This window comes from Tetrao urogallus (genome assembly GCF_951394365.1).
Source record: "Tetrao urogallus genome assembly, chromosome: 10".
Taxonomy (NCBI): Eukaryota; Metazoa; Chordata; class Aves; order Galliformes; family Phasianidae; genus Tetrao; species Tetrao urogallus.
This window is the reverse complement of record NC_136823.1, coordinates 9,376,019-9,396,380: the sequence shown is the minus strand read 5'-3', so window position 1 is coordinate 9,396,380 and position 20,362 is coordinate 9,376,019. Positions and strand designations below refer to the sequence as shown.

At 48.6% G+C, this 20,362-nt stretch overlaps 1 protein-coding gene across 1 annotated transcript; it reads left to right on the top strand.

Moving 5' to 3' along the window:
* Positions 1-17,098: 17,098 nt before the first annotated feature.
* RAB7A (RAB7A, member RAS oncogene family) lies at positions 17,099-20,362 on the top strand (the record flags this gene model as incomplete). The annotated part of the gene is made up of 5 exons (XM_079540142.1): positions 17,099-17,151; positions 18,214-18,340; positions 19,153-19,371; positions 19,970-20,098; positions 20,267-20,362. 5 exons carry the CDS (start codon positions 17,099-17,101, stop codon positions 20,360-20,362), a joined length of 624 nt encoding a protein of 207 aa, XP_079396268.1.

The window sequence follows — 20,362 nt, the reverse complement described above, 5'->3', positions numbered from 1 at the left end:
CTTTTCCATTTGAGTACTGAGACCAATCATGTAAAATTACCCGGCAGACTGCCAATGCAGCTGTAAAAATTAATTACCCAGTATTTAGCACTGCGTAAGAAGTGGGAAGCTGCTGCTGTTGGAGAATCTCTGTACCAGGGAGGCCAACTCAGAGACCCACAGGTTCTCAAGTGACCGTCACTATTTGTGGGACGGCCTCTTGACATGAATGGAATGTCGGCACCTTTCTGCTCCCTAGCCTGAAGTCTGAACTACAGAAACATGCCTTTGTCCTGTGACACTTGAGTTTTCTGTGGGTTTTGGCTCCCACCAGTCCAGGCTCCAGGTTGCTGTGGTGGTGACGAAGCTGTGTGGTGGCTGTTTTACTTTGGCACTTTACATTTTACAGAGGCAATTGCTTCTCCCCGCTTGCCATGCCACAGCCAGCATAGGCACTCAGATCCATGAGAACGTCCCTGTGAGTCTCAGGCCTCAACAGATGCATTTAGACCCTTTATCGGTGCTTTGTTTTTATGATGTTCAGCCTCCAGCAGCTGCATTTCATCAGTGAGCAGAGATGCCAGTAATCCCTTGTGCTGTACCTAGCATTCCCTGCACCTCAAGAGAAGCATGGATTAGAGAGATCTGGCGTAAGATAACATGATTGCAGTCGCTTCCTGTGGTTGGTATCTGGTGATCTAGTCTTGTCAAGAGCTGGAATTTTACTTTCGTGTGTTGCTGCTGTAAGATTTAGAAATCAGCTAAGGACTGCAAAGGAGAAAGCATCAATAGATTACCAGAGCAGTATTTGTACTGCAGGCAGGGATTAGAGAAGAGGGCAGGCAAAAGACTACAGCTGTGCTTTTGCCAGTGGAAATGCTTATGTGGTCATGTAAGAGCAGATTTCTAGTGAACAAAATGCCAGAAGAAGCAGGGTGAATCTGGTTTAGCTTGGAGTACAAAAAGGAGATATTGTGTGTTTGCTGCAGCTTAGTTCCTTTTTTAAATTTTATTTTAGCAAGTCCTAGCATTATAATGATAATTTGAGGAAGCTGGCCTGGAAAGCAAAAGATGGCAAGAGAAAAACATTGCAAAGCTCCTGAGAGGAAGCTTCACACATGGGTGGCAGGACGGTCAGCTGGAGCTTTATTTTTCCAGACCCAAGAGGCAAGAAAGGATCCCAGGGCTGTGACCAGCAATGGGGAGGAGGGACTGCAGGACTCAGGTGAGCCAAAATATGCTGGCTAAGTACTAGAAGAATGAGCAGGCTCCCCCCAAGCTTTAACATCACAGATGGTCCAAGGTGAGGTGGCCGTATGTCCATGGGAAGTGTGCGAGTGCATTAGAAACTATGAGAAGCATCAGCTAAGCCAAGGTGCAGGTTAGCCCCCTAGATCTCTCTGCAGGCCCCTCTGAAATCAGCACATAATGAGTGTTTTTGTATTCAGGCTATTTCTCTCACTGCCATTTCATGGACTGGCAAGAGGAAGGGGAGGATCCCTTTCAGTCCAAGGACACACAAAGAGATGGTGTTTTATTATCCCTAATTGGATGGGACAGAGATTAGATGTCACAAAGGGAACAAATCAAAGCTGGAGACGTTTCTTACTTCCTGGTTCAGTGGGATAAGTGCCTGAAATATGCTGAGGTTTCTGCAGTGGTAAATGTTTATTTGCTATAATATGATGGATCTGCTAATCTCTGTAAAGGTTCCTCAAAGGCAGCAAACTTCTTTCTTCTAAGCAATGTTAGTGATTGGGAACAATTGGCTTTGTGCTTTAAACCGATCAATTTTTATAAGGTTTCATTGAGTTTTTATATTATCAATTGAGTGGTCAGATGTGAAACACCATTTTCTTCACAGGCTACAGCATTTAGTCGTGCTGTTCACTGCATAATGCTCTGGTGTCTCCTGAGCCTCGTGTTTATTCTGGTGGGGAAGTGTGTGTGCTGTCTGTACGGCCAGGTAAAACGCAGAAGCCACCACTCAGCACTTCCATTTACCTCTTTCTTACCACTGTCTCTTTGCTTTCAACCACAGCCAACCTAACTGTCATCTGTGCCAAATTACAAGCACCCGGGCTACATCACAAGGTCCTCCCTGCAGACATTCATTCTCCCGAGTGCCAGCATTCACGTGTTCTTCAAGGCAGCAGGACTTTGCCTCGTCAGCCTGAGCAAATGCAGCATTTCCACAGTGGACCAGAAACTCATCATGGATGGCTATTGCATGACACAGCTGCTGGTTGTGCCAAGAAAGCCAGTAACACAGGAACTCAGTGCGAGGTTATCCTCTGTGTAACAAAAGCACTTAATAGATGGTGCCAGGATCGCTCTGCGATAGAGAGGGAAGGAGGAAATCTCACTCACGGGCCTTGACTGCTTTTTGTAGTGTGTAAAAAGAAAGAAAAATGCAAGTTTTAGGCATGAGAGCAGGGGAACGCTCTGTAGCACAGCTCTCACGCCTGCTGCTAACAGCCCAGCGTGTGCCTTCACTTAAAGGAAACTGGCAGGGCCAGGAGTGCTGTGCCCCACCAGCTGCTGCTGTGCCCAAAGCTGCAGTCCTGGGGCTCAGCTGCGAACCGCAGACCTGCACGATCATCAGATCGTTTCAACTGGAACAGATACTCCAGATTATCGCGTCCAACCATCACGCTGCCCTACCGCATCCCATCACTAAGCAATGCTCTTGGTGCCATGTCCGCGCACCTCTTAGATACCTGCACCGCCTCCCCGGGCAGCCCATTCCAACGTTTAACACTGCTAACGAATACATTCGAGTCGCCTTACTGCAGCGCGCGGTCTGCACTCGCACACCAGCCTCGCCCCCGCCCCACTAACATAAGATGGCGGCGGGTAGCCCGCGATCACGTGACGCGCGCACGCCGTTTCGCTTCCCTTCCCTCCCCCTCCCGCCGGCTCCCGGCGCCGTGATGACGTCAGCGACACCGGGCGGACCCCGTGACCGGAAGTTGTCGGGGGGGAGGCGGAAGTGAAAGCGGGGAGGTGGTTGGGCCCGATAAAGCCGACCGAGACGAGCGGGGGAGGGACAGCGAGGTTCGGGCGGGCGCTGCGGCACACGCACCACGGTGAGCGGGGGGGGGTGCGCGCGGCGCCTGTGCTCGGGGCTGGGTTGGGGGTGCCAGCTCCGGCCCAGCTGCCGCTGCTGGGCGGGGGGTGCCGCTCGGGCCCCTCCCTGCGGCCGGAGGCGTCTCTGGGGCCGGCTGGGTTAGGGGGGCGCCGCCTTTGTGCTTCACCTGAGCTCGGCCCGGTGCCGGAGTGGCAGCCGCCCGCCCTGGGGGTGATCCGGGGCGGTGGAGCCGAGCTGCCGCCTCCCCGGGGCCGGGCCCGGTGCTTCTCCCGAAACAATGGAGCCGAGGGCTCTCTGGGAAAGGGCTTCTCCGCCCGGCGCCTCGGGCACGGCGGCACGAAGGCCTTCCTCGGGCTGTGCGTTTTCTCCAGGCCTGTGTGTGTGTCCTCGCTGTGAGGTGCCCGCGGTGGTCCCTCGCGAAGCAGAGTGCGTTGTGTGTGGCGTGCTGCGCTGCTCCTTGCCGGTAGGGTAGGGCTGGGGGCCGGGGCTGCCCATAATGCTGGGAGGTGGGTGGTGGCTGTGCTTGAAGTGGTGGGGGGGAGGGAGGGGGGCGCCTGGGTGCTGCTTTAGAGACAAGCAGGCTGCCTGGGGAGCGATTTATGCTGCCAAACAGGAGGCTGGGAGAGCTGGCAGTTATTGCGAAAGGAGCTCTCGGCATGTGCAAAGCCTGACTCAGTTCTGAGGAGTATGAGAGTGGATGTTGGAAGTGCTTTTTGTTCTGAGCGTAATAAGGTAAATTAAATGATGGATGCATTATTAATGCCCGGGTATATTGAGGCTAATAAAGATAGGAATACTTAATGATTGTATTTAAAAAGAAGTGCGCTTTGTTTCTTGTAAATAGTGGAATTCTTGCAGTAGTAAGGCAGTTATTAAAAGAATAGGCTGCTGTAATCTGAAGGGAGAGAGGTAACTGCATCAGAATGAGTAAGTCTTACCCAATAGCTCTGAGTTCTTTAAGTAAAAGCTGGAATTCTCAACACTGTTTTCTTGCAAGCTAAGAATACTTGCTGATAAGCAGAGTTGTTGGGATGTGTATTGGTTTTTTTTTTTTTTATGAGTAAACTGAGAACACATGATAGAACAAAGTCCTCCCAACTGTAAGCAAGCTGTTCTTTGTTTGATAACTACGAATTGGAAATGTTAAAGCTTCCAGCACCTGGCTGGCCAGCTCTGACCTGTGCTTAGCACCGTGCCTTTTGGTGTGGGTTAGTGCTGGGGAAGTGGGGAGTTCCTTTTGGGAGCAGTACACAACCAGCAGTATGCAGTGCTTGGCTGTGATTTCAAGGCTCCCTTGTGGCTGTTCTGCGTGTGATCAGTGGTGGTACTAGTGATGTGTGATAGAGGCTGCGGCCTTGCTGTGCCTCCGGCTGGGCTGGGCTGGCAAAGTGAATGTACTCTGCACTTAAAAGATAGATTTGAGGTTGTCTTGGGTGGAGTTGTTTGAATATTCCTTGTTTAATAATCAGAACTCTGTTGCTGTGCTTCTTCAGGAAGAACAAGTATACTTGTCTCTTTTTCCCCCCCTCCTTGTGACTTCCAACAGCTGACTGAACACATGACTTGCTCTCCATGAACTAATGAGCAGGCTCACCATGCCTTTAGAACCCAAAGTAGCTCTAATAATGCCACTTCCAAGTGCTGCCCTTTCTTTTCTGTACTGTTAATATTCCTGTGAGAGGGGGGTTAATCTGTCCCCTCAACAGGGAAAACTCTGAAAAAACTACTAGCAGTTTCTTGCTTTCTTCACCTGCAGCATGAAGTATAACTGGTAAGGTCTGAAATTCATTTAATTAAACTTTCCTTTTGCCCATGGTGTTGTGCAGTGGCCAGTGTCCTCAAATAATAGTGTCCTCAAATAATAGTGTCCTCTATTAATAGTTCAGCATGGCACGCTGAGACTTACACCTTAAAATGGAAAGGTGCCAAGGTAGAAGCTTAAATAACTGTTGCAGTGACTGTGCTACAGTCATCCTTTCTCTTCTGCCAAATTCAGTGCATCAGCCACCACCCAGAGCAGCACAGATGTGTTGTGAAGCAGGTGAATCCTGAATTGTAAGCGGAAAGCATACAAACTCTGCTACTGAATCTCTCCTGAGTTTTATCTGAGGAAAACAACATCCTTTGTTTTCTACCCAAAACCAGTGTTTGGGGAAAGAGATTTACCAGATTGAATTTGTGAAGCACCTTCTTAAAGCTACTACTTTAAGGCTGCTGGCTTGGAAGGTCATGCAAATTACCTGTCAGAGCAAATCTCTGGCAAAACTTGTCCTTGAGGAATCATGACAATTAAGATCAAACCATCTGTGCAGAACTATATATAGTTTTGTTTCTGACATGTATGAGATTTTAGTCTGACTTCTCTGCAAAAATGAGACTAGCTTATGTGGAACTTAACATTTGACTGTAAACAAAACTGCTTGTGCTGGATTAGGATGTTCTTTCAAATGTTTCATCCAGAGATGGGTGCTTGGTGAGCCTGGGCTTAGGAATGAAGGCTGTGGAATAAGGCACAGGGTGTTTGCATTTCTGAATGAGCTTAGGAGTGTCTGGACCCACAGATGCTTTCTGTCCCTCCTGTTGTAGCATACCAATTTCTTTAATAACAGAAGTAAACTGAGTGTGCAAAGTGAGAGTTTGGTGCTTACCAGTGTTCTCTGCCTCCTGGGCTTTCCCATGGCTGTGACCTGAGCTGCTCTGAAGCACTTGCTAGGCTTGCTGGTACTGAGGTCCTTTTGGTAGAAGGGGGTGCAGATGAAAATGAACTTGGTGCTGAACTTGGCTGAGTGCTAGTATGCTTATGCCTCGTATGCTGGTCTGACAGCAATCCAGCATCCTTCAGATTCTGAAGCACTTCTTTGCACAGCATTGTTTTGATAATTGCAGTTTAATTGCCTGTTGGAGTTGGGTTGACTTCCCCCTGCAGCCTTTCAAAATGATCTCCTGCAGTTGCTGTGTAGCAGTCTGCCTTCAGACACAGAAGTTGTGGCACTAAATTGTGAGGGTAAAAGGTTGCTTTCTGCAGTAATGGTCCAAACATGGGCTCTGCTTCTCAAAACGGGATTGAGCACAGTAACAAATTGAATGACAGTAGCTAATATAGCATTTGCTGTTTTACAGTTAGCTGCCTTATTAAAAGGTTACTTCCCTTTAAATGCGATTTGAATAAAACTTCTAAATGAGTGCCCAAGGTCAGTGGCTCCAGTTGTGCTGTTCAGAAATAGTAGGCAGTTAAGGGAGGCTCCTATCACATGGCTGCTGCTACCTTTCAGTATGCTTGCTTCTCCTGCTGCATCCCCACAAACAGAGCGTGCTTGAACTCTGCATGCTGCTGCATTTACTGCTTGCTGGAGATCTGCTGTGATGATGTCATTGTTGCTGTTACTGCTGCTCCTGTGAGACTGCTTCTCCTTCCTGGTGCCAGAGCCAGCACTCCATGCATGAGAAAGCTGTGTCAACACTGCTGTTGCTAACTCATGCTCGGTCAGTGACGGAGGGGAACAAGCTTGTCTGGGCCACAGAAGTGTGTTGATTTACAGCTGATGTCAAATAGCCTTGATGTCTCTCGCTGGGAAGTTCTGAGGGCACGACTGTTCTCACAGGGCAGAGCGGCTTCAGGAAAGGTGCACTGCACTTGAGATGGATTGCAGTGTAAACTTGTGCCAGGAATCCTATTTGTGCAGTTTGAAAGCACTTGAGGTAGTGAGTGATTTGCCCTCCTGCCCATCCAGAACTATCACCTGAAGCTGACGTTTCATATCTAACTGTGCTTGCTTGATTTTTAAGCAGAAATTCCTAAAATAAATGGATAGATCTTTATGTAGCTACTCAAGGAAAACTCCTTCTGGAGCCTGTACTAGCTCACTGCGTGTTGCAGCTTTGATCACCTGGCAGACTAGCTGGACTAGTTAAGCAGTGGGTGAAAGTGAAGGCAGGTAGCTGGAGCTTGCCTTTGGAGGCTTCCAGGCTGTGGAGTACTGGACTTTGATTGCTGGGACTGCCAGTCTTATCTAATGAGTCCTTACCAAACATTGGGTCTCTCTTTGCTGGAAGGCAGCTTGAATGGTAGCCTGCCTGGTGTTCATCTCTTCCAAGTGGGCTGAGTCACTTGGCTCTGTAGGTTTCTTCTCAACTTGACTCCTGGATACTGCTAATGTATCTGAACTGCAATCTGGCAGTGTGGTAATATTGGCTTGAGCATGAGTGGTGAGACAGCTGCAACGAAGGCATCCCTAGCCCTGATCTTCCCTCTGGCAAGAAGATGTAGCTTACCAGTGCTGTCTTATGAATAATGTGCAAGTCACTTCAGTGAAACTGTTCTAGTCCTTTGCAGAGAATAAGAGAATAACTGAGCTGGTAAATGTTGCAGGAGCTGTGCAAGGGGGAGTAAGGGGCAAAGTATGAGTTTGAAACAATCTCCACTGTAGGAATTCCTTGTTAGATGTTGACTCAGCTGTCATGGTAAGCTGTTTCCCTCCCATCCTGGGACTGTAATACTTGTCCTTCCTGCTCAGCAAACTGCGGTAGCATAGTAAGAGGTATTGAGTATGAGTAGGATCAGGACTTCTGCTCACAGACCTAGGTGTAGTTCTTAGATTGCAGTGTGTCTCTGGAAGAAGTCACCTGTCTTTGAGCAGACTTATTCTCAAGAATAAGACTTCCTGAAATAAGAGGAAGGATGTTGCTGTTAATGCTGGTTTTGTAGTTCTTCACATTTGCATGTATGGGATTGGATCTCCCATCAGTATTTGTCCTGTCCCACTTACTAGGATCCTGGTGCTAAAGCAGAACAGCTGAGGTGCATCGTCTTGCAGCCATTTCTCATGCCATTGTTTGTGACTTGAGTGCCTGAACCTTTGTTGAAGCCTTCTCAGTTACTTGTTTCCTGCCCAGCCTCTAGGAACTGGGAAAACTAGCAGCCAGGAGTAGATAAAATAAGGCTTGAGTACCAGTGGCAAGGTCTAAGATCTGTGTTTTGCTTACCCCTCCAAAGGTTATCTAACACCTCCTGTCTGTGTTTCTAAAACTGAAAGCATGATAGGAATGTGTAAAATCTTAGCAAGCTGGAAACAAAACAAGAAATTAATCCCAGTACTTGAAATATATAGTTGGGGATGGTAGAGACTCAGCGACTTCACTGTATCTTAGTGGCCTGACAAACCTGCAGTATTTTGAACTGGTCAGGCTTATTTACTGGTTATCTTCTGGATTATAACCCAGCTGCCTCTGTCTCACTAACGTGGGAACTGTGCTGGGCTTTCAGTATTCATAGAGAGGTTCCTGAAACTTGTTTGGTTCCACGGATGAGGTGGCTGTGTGCCAACAAGCTGGCAGCCATGGCAGTGTGATGCAGGCTGTATGGGCACCATACCATGTTTCAGTTGTATAAGGTTCGTGTTGCTTGCTTTGGCAGGTCTCCATCAAGGATGCTCTGGTAGAGGCATGGCAACATGGAAGCTATGCTGGTACAGCTAAAATGCTTTGTGCAGGCAAGGCCCTTCGTCAAGACGCATGGCTTGCTGCCTAGTGTCTCCCAGCAGCCAGTGGATGTGCTCAGCTCTCCTCCCACATCCTGAGATTGTCTCCCCCAGGGCAGAAGAGGGGAAGTTGAGCTTGCTTTAATAAAGGGGGAGGGGTGTTAAAGCAAGCATGCCTGCTCTTGTAACAGCCTTATCCCCAGGGAGGATTGGAGTTAGCTGGGAACTACCTGAAATCCTCAGGGACTCAGAGTGCTGCTTCCTCCTGGGAGGTAGGGGCACATCAATATTCATACCTGAATGGCAATGTAACTTGAGCCTACAAAAGGAGGGTAAGTGAAATCTTCAGGCTCTTGCTATCAGTCTGCTGAGGCTCTTATGTGTCTTCTCATTCCTGGGAGGAAGATACCCTGTAGTGTGAGGGGCCTTTGCCTTCTGGAGGAAGTCTGGGTGAGGTGGACTAAGAAACCTCATGACTGGGAACATCCAGCTCTGAGAGAAGCTCTTTGTATGGCTTTCTCACAGGGCTGTTTTTGTACAGCATGAAAACTGCTGCTTCAGCACCTTGGTTTTCTCAGTGTCCTGGACTTGGTGCTATGTGCTTTAGCACATTGCCTATTTTGAGGCCTTCCTGTACAGTTGCAGTCTCAAAATACCTGCTGCTGGCTGTGGAGATGATGATTTTTGTTCTCAAGCGAGCTATCCAGCATGGCTGCCCGGCATATCTGCCCTTATTGCTGGAGATGCTGTACATCCCTTCCCCTGGCTCAGGGCATTTCTCACCTGGGAGAGCTTGCTTATGCTGCTGTAATCTTATAATGAGCAGCAGCCCAGGTAAAGTAATGTTTGTGGAGATGTTGAGATCTGACCTCCAGACCTCTCCTACTGCTCTTAAACATGCAAGTGGTCTGACTAAACATGCAGAGACACATCTACCTTTGTACTGTAAGCAAATGAACTGGGGCTTGCTTAGCTCCCACTTTCCAACCATGTAATCAGATCAACACAATGCCTCCTCCAGAGAAGGTGGCTGCAGTGCTACCTAAACCACGAGGGACAGCTTCTAAGCTCTGCTCCTGAGCTGTGGAGGTGGAGGCAGGTCCTGCCTTGTTTAGACTCCTACTGAGCAGTCACAACTTGGTGGCAGCTCCAGAGTAACAAACTTGTTCAGTTCCCTCAGCTAATGCTCCAGGACTGTGCAGGCCCAAAACAACTCTGATCTGGAGAAGTGCCGGGAGGTGTAACAGGGCTGTGAATCAGTGAGGTTTGGCCTGGAGAACTTGGCTTTGAAAGCTTGGGCTTTGAGCTCGACTAATCATGTGCATCAGTGCCTCTCAGGAATGTTGTGCTCTCCAAATCTGTGCTTGCTGTGCTAAGGGAGCCCCAGCTGAGCTGGAACCTCAGGGAGAGCTGACCCCTTCTCATGTGCGAGTCCTGTGATCCCTCTGCACACATCACTCCTACCAGGCACTGGCAGCGTTGCTCCTGCCTTCCATCTGTCCTGGCTCTGACTAAGCTGGCATTTGGGATGTCCTCTTCTGTGGAATTATCAGAGCTCTTGTGTGCAGCTGGAGGAGTGTGCACAGGTCTGGCATCGCACCCATCCAGCAGTGAGCTCTTGGACCAGCTCAGCTGGCTGCTAGCACCACCTCATACCACTTGCTTGTGCTGAAGCAGACGGGTGCACTAAGCTCCATGTTGCATTACTGAGCTGTGGCTGGCTGCTTCAGCTTGCTTTTGGAGCAGCTGTGCTGGAGGCTGCAGCTCCACCCTCAGAACAGGGTGGGAGTTTGTTGCAGCTAGCCCTAGTCGAGAAGCTGATTCCTTTGGGATCCTGAAACATGTTTTAATATTCTGTTTTGATCTGAGTTGTGTCAGTGAAGAAAGCCCTGGGCTTTCTTCACAAAGGGGAAGCTTTTGCTTTCTGATTCCTTGGTAGGGTTGGCAGACTCTGCACAGTGTACCTATGCTTGACAACTTGTGATAGCTTGTGTAATACGCTGTATCAAAAAGTAACCTGTAGTTGAGACTCAGTTCCATAAAGAGTAGCAATTGCTGCTTCCCAGGGCTGGGAAAGGTACCAACTGGACAGAAGCTGGCTCTTGATGCAGCAGGCAGCCTAGCTGCTGCTGCTCCTGAGCAGGGAACAATGAGCTATGAGCTCTTGGCTGGGTACCAGCAGGAAGGGATATGTTGGTTGCAGCAGGAACACAAATGTGTGGGGAAGAAGGAGGTGGAAACCAGTTATGAGCTGCTGTATCAGTAGAATGTACTCTTCTGTGTAACTGTCACAGGAATAGCTTGCCAGCTGCCTTTGTGGACTTTGCTTTAGCCGACTGCTTTGCTGTGGTGGATTGGTGAAGGCTGGAAGCACTTCTGACCGTGTGGACTGTGGTAGCCCACATTCCTTGTTCCATAGGAGCCTGTCATCCAGAAAGGCAAACCTTATAAAGAACAGTTCTTGCAAGCTCTCTACCTGAGTGACAGGATGTATCTAACTTGCTGGTTAGGCACAAAGCCAGCACATGTCCTTGCTAGATGTGAGACTTTTCTAGATGGGAAGCTCTCAGCTAGCTGGAGAGGCTGAGCTATTGGTAGAGCTGTCATGGGAGGAGAGGAGGTTGCCTGCCTGTATGGCTCCTGTCATTGCAAGGCTCAACTTGCTACCAGAACTAAATGTGCTTTTGTAGCTGTCCTCAGTGTGAGGCTGCTAGGCACTTGCTCCACTTGTGGAGAGTTCAAACTCGGTGAGGAAAACACACCAGCTTAGGTTCTCTCACAGAACTTAAAATCTACTTCTGGCTCCTTGCTTGAAGATAACTTGGCATCTCTTAATCCACGTTCATACAAAAGTAACAGTCTCTGCTGACTGTCCTGTAGCAGCTCTCAGCCTTTTTCCAGCTGAAAGCACAGGGTTGTGGCTTTGCTCATGGGCTCATGTCACTCTGGAGAATGCATTAAATGTTAGAAGCTCATCTCCACTTGTCTCAGATCAGCAGTCATGTTGAATTGCTCATGCTGACACCTGTAGCTTTACATTAGCAGACACCTTATTCATGTTCTGCATGACCAGGTAGATGGAACTGAGCTGTTACAGAACCGTGTTTATAGGATGTGTTCAGCTCTTACTTGAGGCCCTGCTGCAAGTGGAGATTGCTGAGATGTCAAGACAGAGTTTCTGGACATCCTGAGCTCTGTGCAAGCAGAACTGTGATCCTGGTCAACTAACTGCAATCACAGACTCTCTGCCTTACCAGGACATGATGCCTTTCATTGTCTTTGCTTAAAAAGTCACAGCAGGGCTCATTGTGAGCATGGGGTGGATGATATATGCCAGTTTCCTGTTTTCTCATGTAAGAGCAGGATAAACATCCAGTGAGCCCCTCACTTCAGTGGCTGAAGGTCCAAGCAGATGTCACCTCCTGTAGTGCCAAACATCCCTGGAAACTTTCTGGTTCTGGGAAGAAATGGTTTCTGTGTGAGCTGGTTCTGAATCATTTTTCCAGCTTCAATCTCCTTGAAGAAATGCAGAACCATTGAGAAGGGGAATAAAAATAACTCTTGGCTATGGAGGCTTAATGCTCTGCAACCTCCCCCACATGAGAAGAGGGAACAGAGGTAGCGTTTCTGTGTCGGAAATGTATGTAGCTGCTTTTCAGAACAATTTTGATCAATTCCAGGGTAAAGTTTTCTTTACAGAAGGTTTTCCTAGTACTCAGGTGGCTGTTCCTCTGCTCAGACTGTGGTGAGCCTATCTCTTAATGGGGTATCTTCTCATGGAACGCCTGCTCACTATTGCCCTGTCTGCAGGACAGGGAGTAAAACAGAGAATTCTGAAGAATTACAGTGAGTTTGTCTGCTTGGTGCTTGCTCACTTCCTGTTTGCACCTTGTCTGAGCAGTGTTAAATGTCCCTGCCAAAGGACTGGGGAAGAGAAGTGGGCTGCAATAGTCTTGTTTCAGCTTTGTGCTACCTTCTAGTGGAAGGCACAGATGGCAGGCAGCTAGATGCAGGAGCAGAGGGCTCCTTATCAAATGGCCCTGTTCACCTAGAATCAGCTTGGGTTGCTTTGCTGGTTAAGATTGTGATTTGAACTGTTTAATAGTGAAGGAGCAATGGTAGACTGCTCCGGTGGCTTATTGGCAGGTTTAAAACCAACGTGCTGCTATCTTCCATAAAGCTGAGTGTCCTTGCCCAAGCCTGGCTACTTCTATACCCAAACTGTTCCTGAGTGACTTAACAGGGTGTTTCTATCACAAGGCCTACTTCTGTCTGAGTGTAACTAATATAAGAGATCTAGTGGGCTGCCAGTGTGAGCTCCTGCTGTTCTCTGCTTGCACCAACCTAATTAATATTGAAGTGCCTGCACTGTCACCTGACGCATGAGCATCTCTAAGGAATCCTTAACCATCCGTTTCTACTTGAGTTAAAACAGCTGTCTTAATATAGCCAATGAAAGGACAATTGTAATGTGCTTTGAAGCGACAAGGGAAGTCTAATTAGATTTGGCACAGACTCTTTACTCTTGCATCTAGGCAATTGTGCTACAGAGCTTCGTCAGACTGTTCCTGATTCTTCTGTTTGGCCAGCTAAGTCAGCAACATGTGCAGGTGTGTTGTGAGGGTTCTCCCTTCCTGCTCTTGTGGGCCAGCGTTACACAGGTGGTAATATTACTGACAGTGAATGTGCCGTTCTAGGCTGAACCTCATGGGAGTCAACACTGGTTGACACAACCTTTCTTACAGGGATAGGCACCAAAAATTGAGTGGACAGACTTCTCTCTCCCCTCTGAGGAGCTGCATCATTCCTTTGGCAGCTGTAAAGCCAGGAGAGAGGAAGGTGCTGACTGGCCTCCCAACTGATGGAGCTTTGACAGCCCCTAAACAAGGCTAGATGGGTGTGATGGTAGGCTGTGTTATCATCAGTCATCCAGGTGACTTCTCTATGGGAGACTTGGCACAGTGTAAAACAAAACTATATGTTGAGGCAAATGTTAACATTTCTCTTCAGGACTTCTCTGAAAGAGGAAGTGTTGGTTCAGAAATGCTCCTGGGACTGGATGGGAGCCCTGTGTGAGCTCACACACTGCCATCTTAAGGGCTTCTGTGACTCTTGCAGGATGCTGCTCTAGAATAATCACACCAGATACCACAAAGCAGAGAAGTTGCATGCATGTTACAAAATGGTCTCAGCCTTGGATACCACCGATTTGGTGAGTTCAAAACTGTGGTGGTGCTCAACCTGAGCTTGTCATACTGGAAGTCTGGGAGAACCCTGTGGAACCTACATCTCAGCTTGGCCCAGTACTGCCTAATGGATATATAAACCTGCACTGTGTCAGCAGAAGCTATATTCTTGTTCTCCTGTAGTTTTGTACTAGCAATACTCATCAGAAATGAGATCTAAATAGCTTAGGACATGTATGTAGTTGTGTTCCTGGAGTAGTTTGAGCCTTTGGCTTCCTTTGTTAGAGACCCCAGTTAGGATATCAGGGCTTCTTCAATCCATCTGAATCTTTAAGATCTCTGTAGGACAAGTCACACCTCTGTTTAGCACAAATGGCAGCTTTAAAGCTGGAGCTGCTGCTGGATACCTGCTCAGCCATGCAGAATGTGATAAGGATCAGGGAAATGGCAAAGTAGTGCTATAGAGATCAACTTGATCTTAAACTAGAAGGCCTGCCTTCTGTGGGAAGGCTCCAGGACATCTGCAGGTTTTGAAAGATGTGTTTTATCAGGTCTGCTCTCCAATGACAGCCTTCTCTGAGAATGGCAAAAAGCAACTCTGGGGTTTCGTTCTATGTGTAAGGAGATGGTTATTAAGGGGGCTTGATCCAACTGCTGGCTGGGCTTGGAAGCAGCATCCATCAGGAGTGGTAGAACAGGGGTGAGAAGCTCTGAGCAGTGGCCTCTGCTGAGGGACTGCGGAGCTGGAGCTCCTCACTGCTTTGTGGCCCAAACCAAGTGCTGAGCTGAGGCAGCTCCTGCTGTGCTGTGGCTCATATCCGTTGCATCACCTGGGGGGGAAGCTGAGTGCCTCACCTGACTAGCATTAGGGAAGCAGTAATGGCCCTCCACACTGATGGGGTAGCCAGTAAGCTATGAGAAGAAGGCAGGGCTGGGTTTGATTCATGCTTCCTGTGGCTGTTCAGTGAGCTGCTTCCCAGGTGATGAGACCTGACAGAGCAGCATTCCCTCGCCTCACTGCGGGACTTCAGGCCATGTTGAATTTGGGCATTAAGGATCCAGTCTGCTAGTGTTGTAACTCGGGGCGCTGTAAATCCCTCACTGAGCATGAGAACTAATGCCAGCTTGTCTAAAGCTGCTTTGAATACCAGGAGGCAGTGAGCTTGTAGCAGCTGATGGCAAATGATACTAAAAACACTGGGAGGAAAATAGAAGCAGTACGTGCTGTGTTCTGACAGTCACTTCAGGGTGAGTTGTTTACCCTTGATCCTGAGGAAAACAGGTGACTATTACACTAGACCTGAACCTGTGCAGATGTTTTTGATGGCAGTTCTCTATATGTAACTGTCTCTCAGCTGTTCCAAGGCCCTGCTTACTTTTCTTACTCTGTATGGGCAAACTGTTCTGCAGAATTCCCTCGCTTGGCTAGCACTAAGGTTGCTTTTGCTACATGCTCTGAAAGCAAAGGAGGTGCAGTCTGCTTGGAAGAGTTTACATGGACTGTTCTGCCTGCTGCTATTAATGGGATGAAGTGTGGATCTTAGCATGAGCAGAAGGTGAACTGAATGTTGGGGTTGATTGGTGACGTTCAGCTCCAAGGCAGCCAGAAAGGAGGGATGCTATTAACAAGAGTAACTGTCCCGTGCAGGCTCCCTGGCATGTACTGACAGCCATCTAAGGACAGCATGAACCCTCTGGATGGGATGTGGCTGTTTACTCAGCAGCCTTTGGCTGTTACTATCCGAGCAGTGTTTCACATCAGTGTGTCACTACATACATGAGGTGGGTGCAGTCCAAAGTGCACTGCTTCCTCCACCAGCAGCAGGATGGCTCCTTCAGCTTATGCAACACTCCCTGGTGGGATGGTCTAAAAGACTGCCCTTCTTTCACTGCTCAAAGCTTGATGATAAAGGCTTTTTGCAGTCAGACACTGCATCTGGTAAGAGGCTTCTGCGGCTCAGACGATGCTCCCTCCTGTAGCAGCAGGATGAAGTGGGTAGCAGTGATCTTGCAGCCTGGGCTGTTGCCTATCCCAGCAACGCGTAGGACCAAGCTGCTCAGAAGATGCGTGTATTGTCAGAGTGAAGGCCTCCTTAGCTGTGAAAATCAGGAATAGCTCTTGAAGAGTAGGAGTTATGTAGTAGAATGAATGCATGTTGGTGTGGCAGAATGAGAGTTCTAGGGTAGTCAAGTCCCTATTTAAGGGATTGACACATGAAGCCTGTGTCAGAGGTTTTCTGAATTCAAAGTAGCACACGTGTAACCATCTTCTGGCTTGTTCAGCTGCAGAGGGCCTGCAAGAGCTGCTTGGGGAAAGCCAGGAAGCCCACATAGACCAGGTCAGTACCAGACTGGGGTCTGTGATCTGATGAAGCCTGAGCAACAAAGATTTTTGTCCTATTTATTTCTCAGATGTGGGGAGTGGGGCCTCACAGTAGGGAGTGTTGATGTGGGGCCTTTCTCCATTGCTAGCAGCAGGGCTTTGTACTTGCTCTCTCTATGCTGAGGTGTATTTGGGCCTGTTCTAGCTGATACAGTTGCAGCTTTTTCACAGACCTGGAGGAGATCTGGGAGCAAGTAACAGTGCAGATCTCTGGAGCCCAACTCTTGCTCTTGCTAATCGAATGAACTATTAGTGGCACGCTTATGGCCACGCACCTAGGAAGAGTGGCAGGATGCAACTCATGGTCTGGCAGCAGCAGACAATGTTACAAGGCTTGTTACTGTAGTCTTACTCCACCTTCCAGGAAGCTGAGGTGGCAGTAGCTTGCTTCACATCTCTTCATAAAGACCCCGTAGCCTGGCAGTAGCTGGCGTGGCAGTTTCAGCTGTCCTGTGTGACTGACTGCTTCATCCACTGCATCTCCAGGGACTCAGTGTCTTCACAGAGTGCAGCTATTGCTTCTACCTTTCACAGATCTGGAAGGTAGAAGAAGCTAGGCTTCATTTTCTAGGGAACTACTGAACAGCATGAAGCTAGAGTGTGGTTCTAGGTGCATCACTGCCTACATCTCACAGCACATATACGAACTAGCTTTGTTTTGGGAGCTTGCTCCACTCCATCCGGTGAGGCAATGTCCAGAGAACAACCTGGAAACTGGATCCAAGGACAGATGTGTATTTCTACTTGCTGTTATCAAGTTGTCACTATTGGTCATGCTTGGCCTTGCCAGTGCAGTGGACATACGCTTGGTTACTGCTTCAGTTCAAGGCTGCACTGGAAGTCTGGCCTCAGGCTCTTCCAACTGCTATTTCCTTGCTAGCAGTCTGGCTTCTCGGACTCCAGGCTTACTGCTTTCTGCCTTAAGAAATAACGTGCTGATGAAGTCTCATGAAATTGTTTCTCTTCCTTTCTAGTTTAAAAGATGACTTCTAGGAAGAAAGTGTTACTGAAAGTCATCATCCTTGGAGACTCTGGGTAAGTGGGGGAGCCTTTAAGGTGCCAATCTGTACCTGGCTGGAGCAGTGCTCTGATCAGTGGAACTCCGGATGCACAGCAGGAAGTCAGCAGTGCTGGGAGGAGAGACTTCTCTAGCCCTGGATAGTGATATTACCTTACAGCTTGAGGATAATGTCCCAGCACTCTGTCCTGATGGGTCTCCACAGTTTAATATCTTGAAGACTTTCTGTAATATTTAACAGGGAAACGAAATGGGTTGACCAAACTGGAAAGCCTCTCTGCAAGGATGTTAAGTTTGAAGGTGAAATAAGCATTTCAATTAAAAACGTAAGAAAAACCCCAAAGTAATAGGCATTTTTGTGACTTCCTAAAGCTCTGCCTCTCTCAGAGATAAAGCTTACATTGAGCCACCTGCTTAGTTTCTAACTGGAGCCTTCCCCTTGAAGGAAGGCTTTACTGCCCTGCTCTCTTGGGCAAGGAGCCTGCTCCACTGTTGCAGGTTGGGGACTTGCTGTGCAGGCTGTAACCTGACTCCCATGAGTTGCACTTATTTATACCATGTGCCCAGCAAGCTGTTGATCAGGGAGTGCTTCTCAGCCCTGCAGAGCGTATGTGAACCCTCTGAGCTGTTTCTCTGAGGAGGCTCTCTGCCTCCGAGCCCCTGGCAGGTGTGCATGCAGCTGCTGTGCTGACATAGCCTTCTTCCTCCAGCTGAAGAGGCTAAAGGTGATTGGTTCTGTTGTTTTGCTGGGGCACTTAATCTTTCGAGGCTGCCCTTATGATCATTCAGTGATGCATACTCCTTACTGAATATCAGATTACTGATGGGGAAAGATAGTTTCTCAAGACTTTAAGCCTTCGTATCCTTATGTAGCTAATGCTTTTACTCACATGTTGCCTCAGCACCTATTGCTGTGAAAGTCCCTTCTTACGGAAGTGGGTGTTTTCTCTTTTTTTTCCCCCCTCTTGGACAGGAGGTTATGGTAGAAAGTAAATGGCAGGGAAACATTTTGTTTAGAGTGGTCAATTCAAACACCGTTGCAAAAGCAACCTACTTAGTCTTTTTTTCTTTCTGTACAGGGTGGGGAAGACATCACTCATGAACCAGTATGTGAACAAGAAATTTAGTAACCAGTACAAGGCTACGATAGGTGCAGACTTCCTGACAAAAGAGGTCATGGTGGATGACAGGCTAGTGACAATGCAGGTAAGCAGTGACTCCTGCTGGGAGGGTGTCTGCACTATGCTTGTGTGGAAGCATCTGTTCAGTGTAGCTCAGAGCAGTGCAGGGGCCAGTGTACTGGGTGTGAATCCCATTGGTGTGAAATTGCCCTTGGCCACAGCTGCTGCTGAGCTTCTCTCAGAAAAGCTGGATGTGGGCTGAATGAGGGAAAGCAGAGACCAGTTTGTCTGGGCTCAGCTAGTGGCAGATTTGCCAATCCCCATTTCAAAACAAACAGCTTTTGGTGCTGTCAGTGTACTTTGTCTTGGTGGAAAGATGCTCTTCTGTAGAGCTCAGGAACTGAAAAGGGCTGGAAAAGGACTCCTTAATCAGATCATACTACTTGTGCTGCCCTTACTCCTGTGGGTATAGTGCCACATAACCTGCCAGTCTGCTTATGTGTCTGTTATCTCATGCTTTCATCTCCATGTGAGACTGACAGCAAGTCAGTGGAAACCCTCCTGTAGCCAGTAGAGAGGAGTTTGAACTGTCCCAGTGTACCCAAGTGCTGCAGGCAGGCTGCCACCCGACCCTAATGGCTGGTCTTTCTTGTTTAGAACAATGATCCAAAGCTGGCTCAGGCTGGGCACAGCAGTGGTGAACTCCATCTTTAGAAGGATGTTTCTGGTCTGTGAAACCTGGTTTCTACGAAAAAATCCCGAACCTTCTGATGTTCCTTCTGTCTTGTTAGCTGGGGCTTATGGACATCTAGTGGAGAGTCTTTGAAATAAATACTCTAGTTGTGGAGTGTCTGTCTTAGATCAGAGCTGGCTCATTTGCCCTGTCTTTTGTTACAGATATGGGATACAGCAGGCCAAGAACGATTCCAGTCTCTGGGAGTTGCCTTCTACAGGGGAGCAGACTGCTGTGTGCTGGTGTTTGATGTCACAGCCCCTAACACGTTCAAAACCCTTGACAGCTGGAGGGACGAGTTTCTCATTCAGGCCAGTCCAAGAGATCCTGAGAACTTTCCCTTTGTTGTCCTGGGAAACAAGATCGACCTAGAAAACAGACAAGTGAGTACTGTGACTTGCTTGCTCCTTTTAGGGAATTGCTGGAGTGGAAGGTGTGTGTGGCTCCCCACGTGATAGCCAATGGTGGGAGAGTTTCTCCAGGCTGTTATCTACCTGGAGAGGTCAGGTGTCTGTGTATGATGTGCTCCTGCCTTTATGGTAGAGCTCTTGCAGCAGCTCCCTGGTAGGCTTAAGGAGAAAGAGCTCTTTCTCCTTCAGTACTGCTGAATAACTGCTGTGGGAGCAGCAAGTCCTTGTCCTGCAGGTACCTGAGCAAGTTGTCCTCTGTGGTCTGGTCTCCTCTGGGCACCATCCTTGCTGAGGGCTTCATGGCAGGCGGTTTTATCTGGTGCTCCAGCAGAAGTTGGCCCTGCCTATGATAGAGCTTCAAATAAGGCTGTGGAAAAAAGTACTCAGCCTTATCTTTGCTATTAGAGCTGGGACTGCTAGGGACAGCTCTGTATCAAGGCTACAGTTTTAGTGAGGTTAGAACTGTGCTGCCTTAGCTCACGTTGGCTGTGAGGGGTCTCTGGCCTTGACTTGTTTCCAAGTCCTCTTTCCGTCTAGCTGGAGGTGGTGATGCTGCTCTCTGTCCACCCAGGTCACCACAAAACGGGCACAAGCCTGGTGCTACAGTAAAAACAACATCCCCTACTTTGAAACCAGTGCCAAGGAGGCCATCAACGTGGAACAAGCTTTCCAGACGATTGCACGAAATGCACTTAAACAGGTATGAAGGGGCTGGCGGTGCCCTCTGCTGGTGCTGGCCCTGCGTGCCGGGCTCAGCCAGTGCGGGCGTCTGGGAAGGCTTGGGCTCTCCACCAGCTTTCCCCGGCCCTTAGCGTGCTGAGAGCGCTGTGGGGAGCTGTGGCATTAACTCTTCCTTCCCTCCTGCTAGGAAACCGAAGTGGAGCTTTACAACGAATTCCCCGAACCCATCAAACTAGACAAGAACGACCGAGTGAAGGCTTCTGCGGAGAGCTGCAGCTGCTGA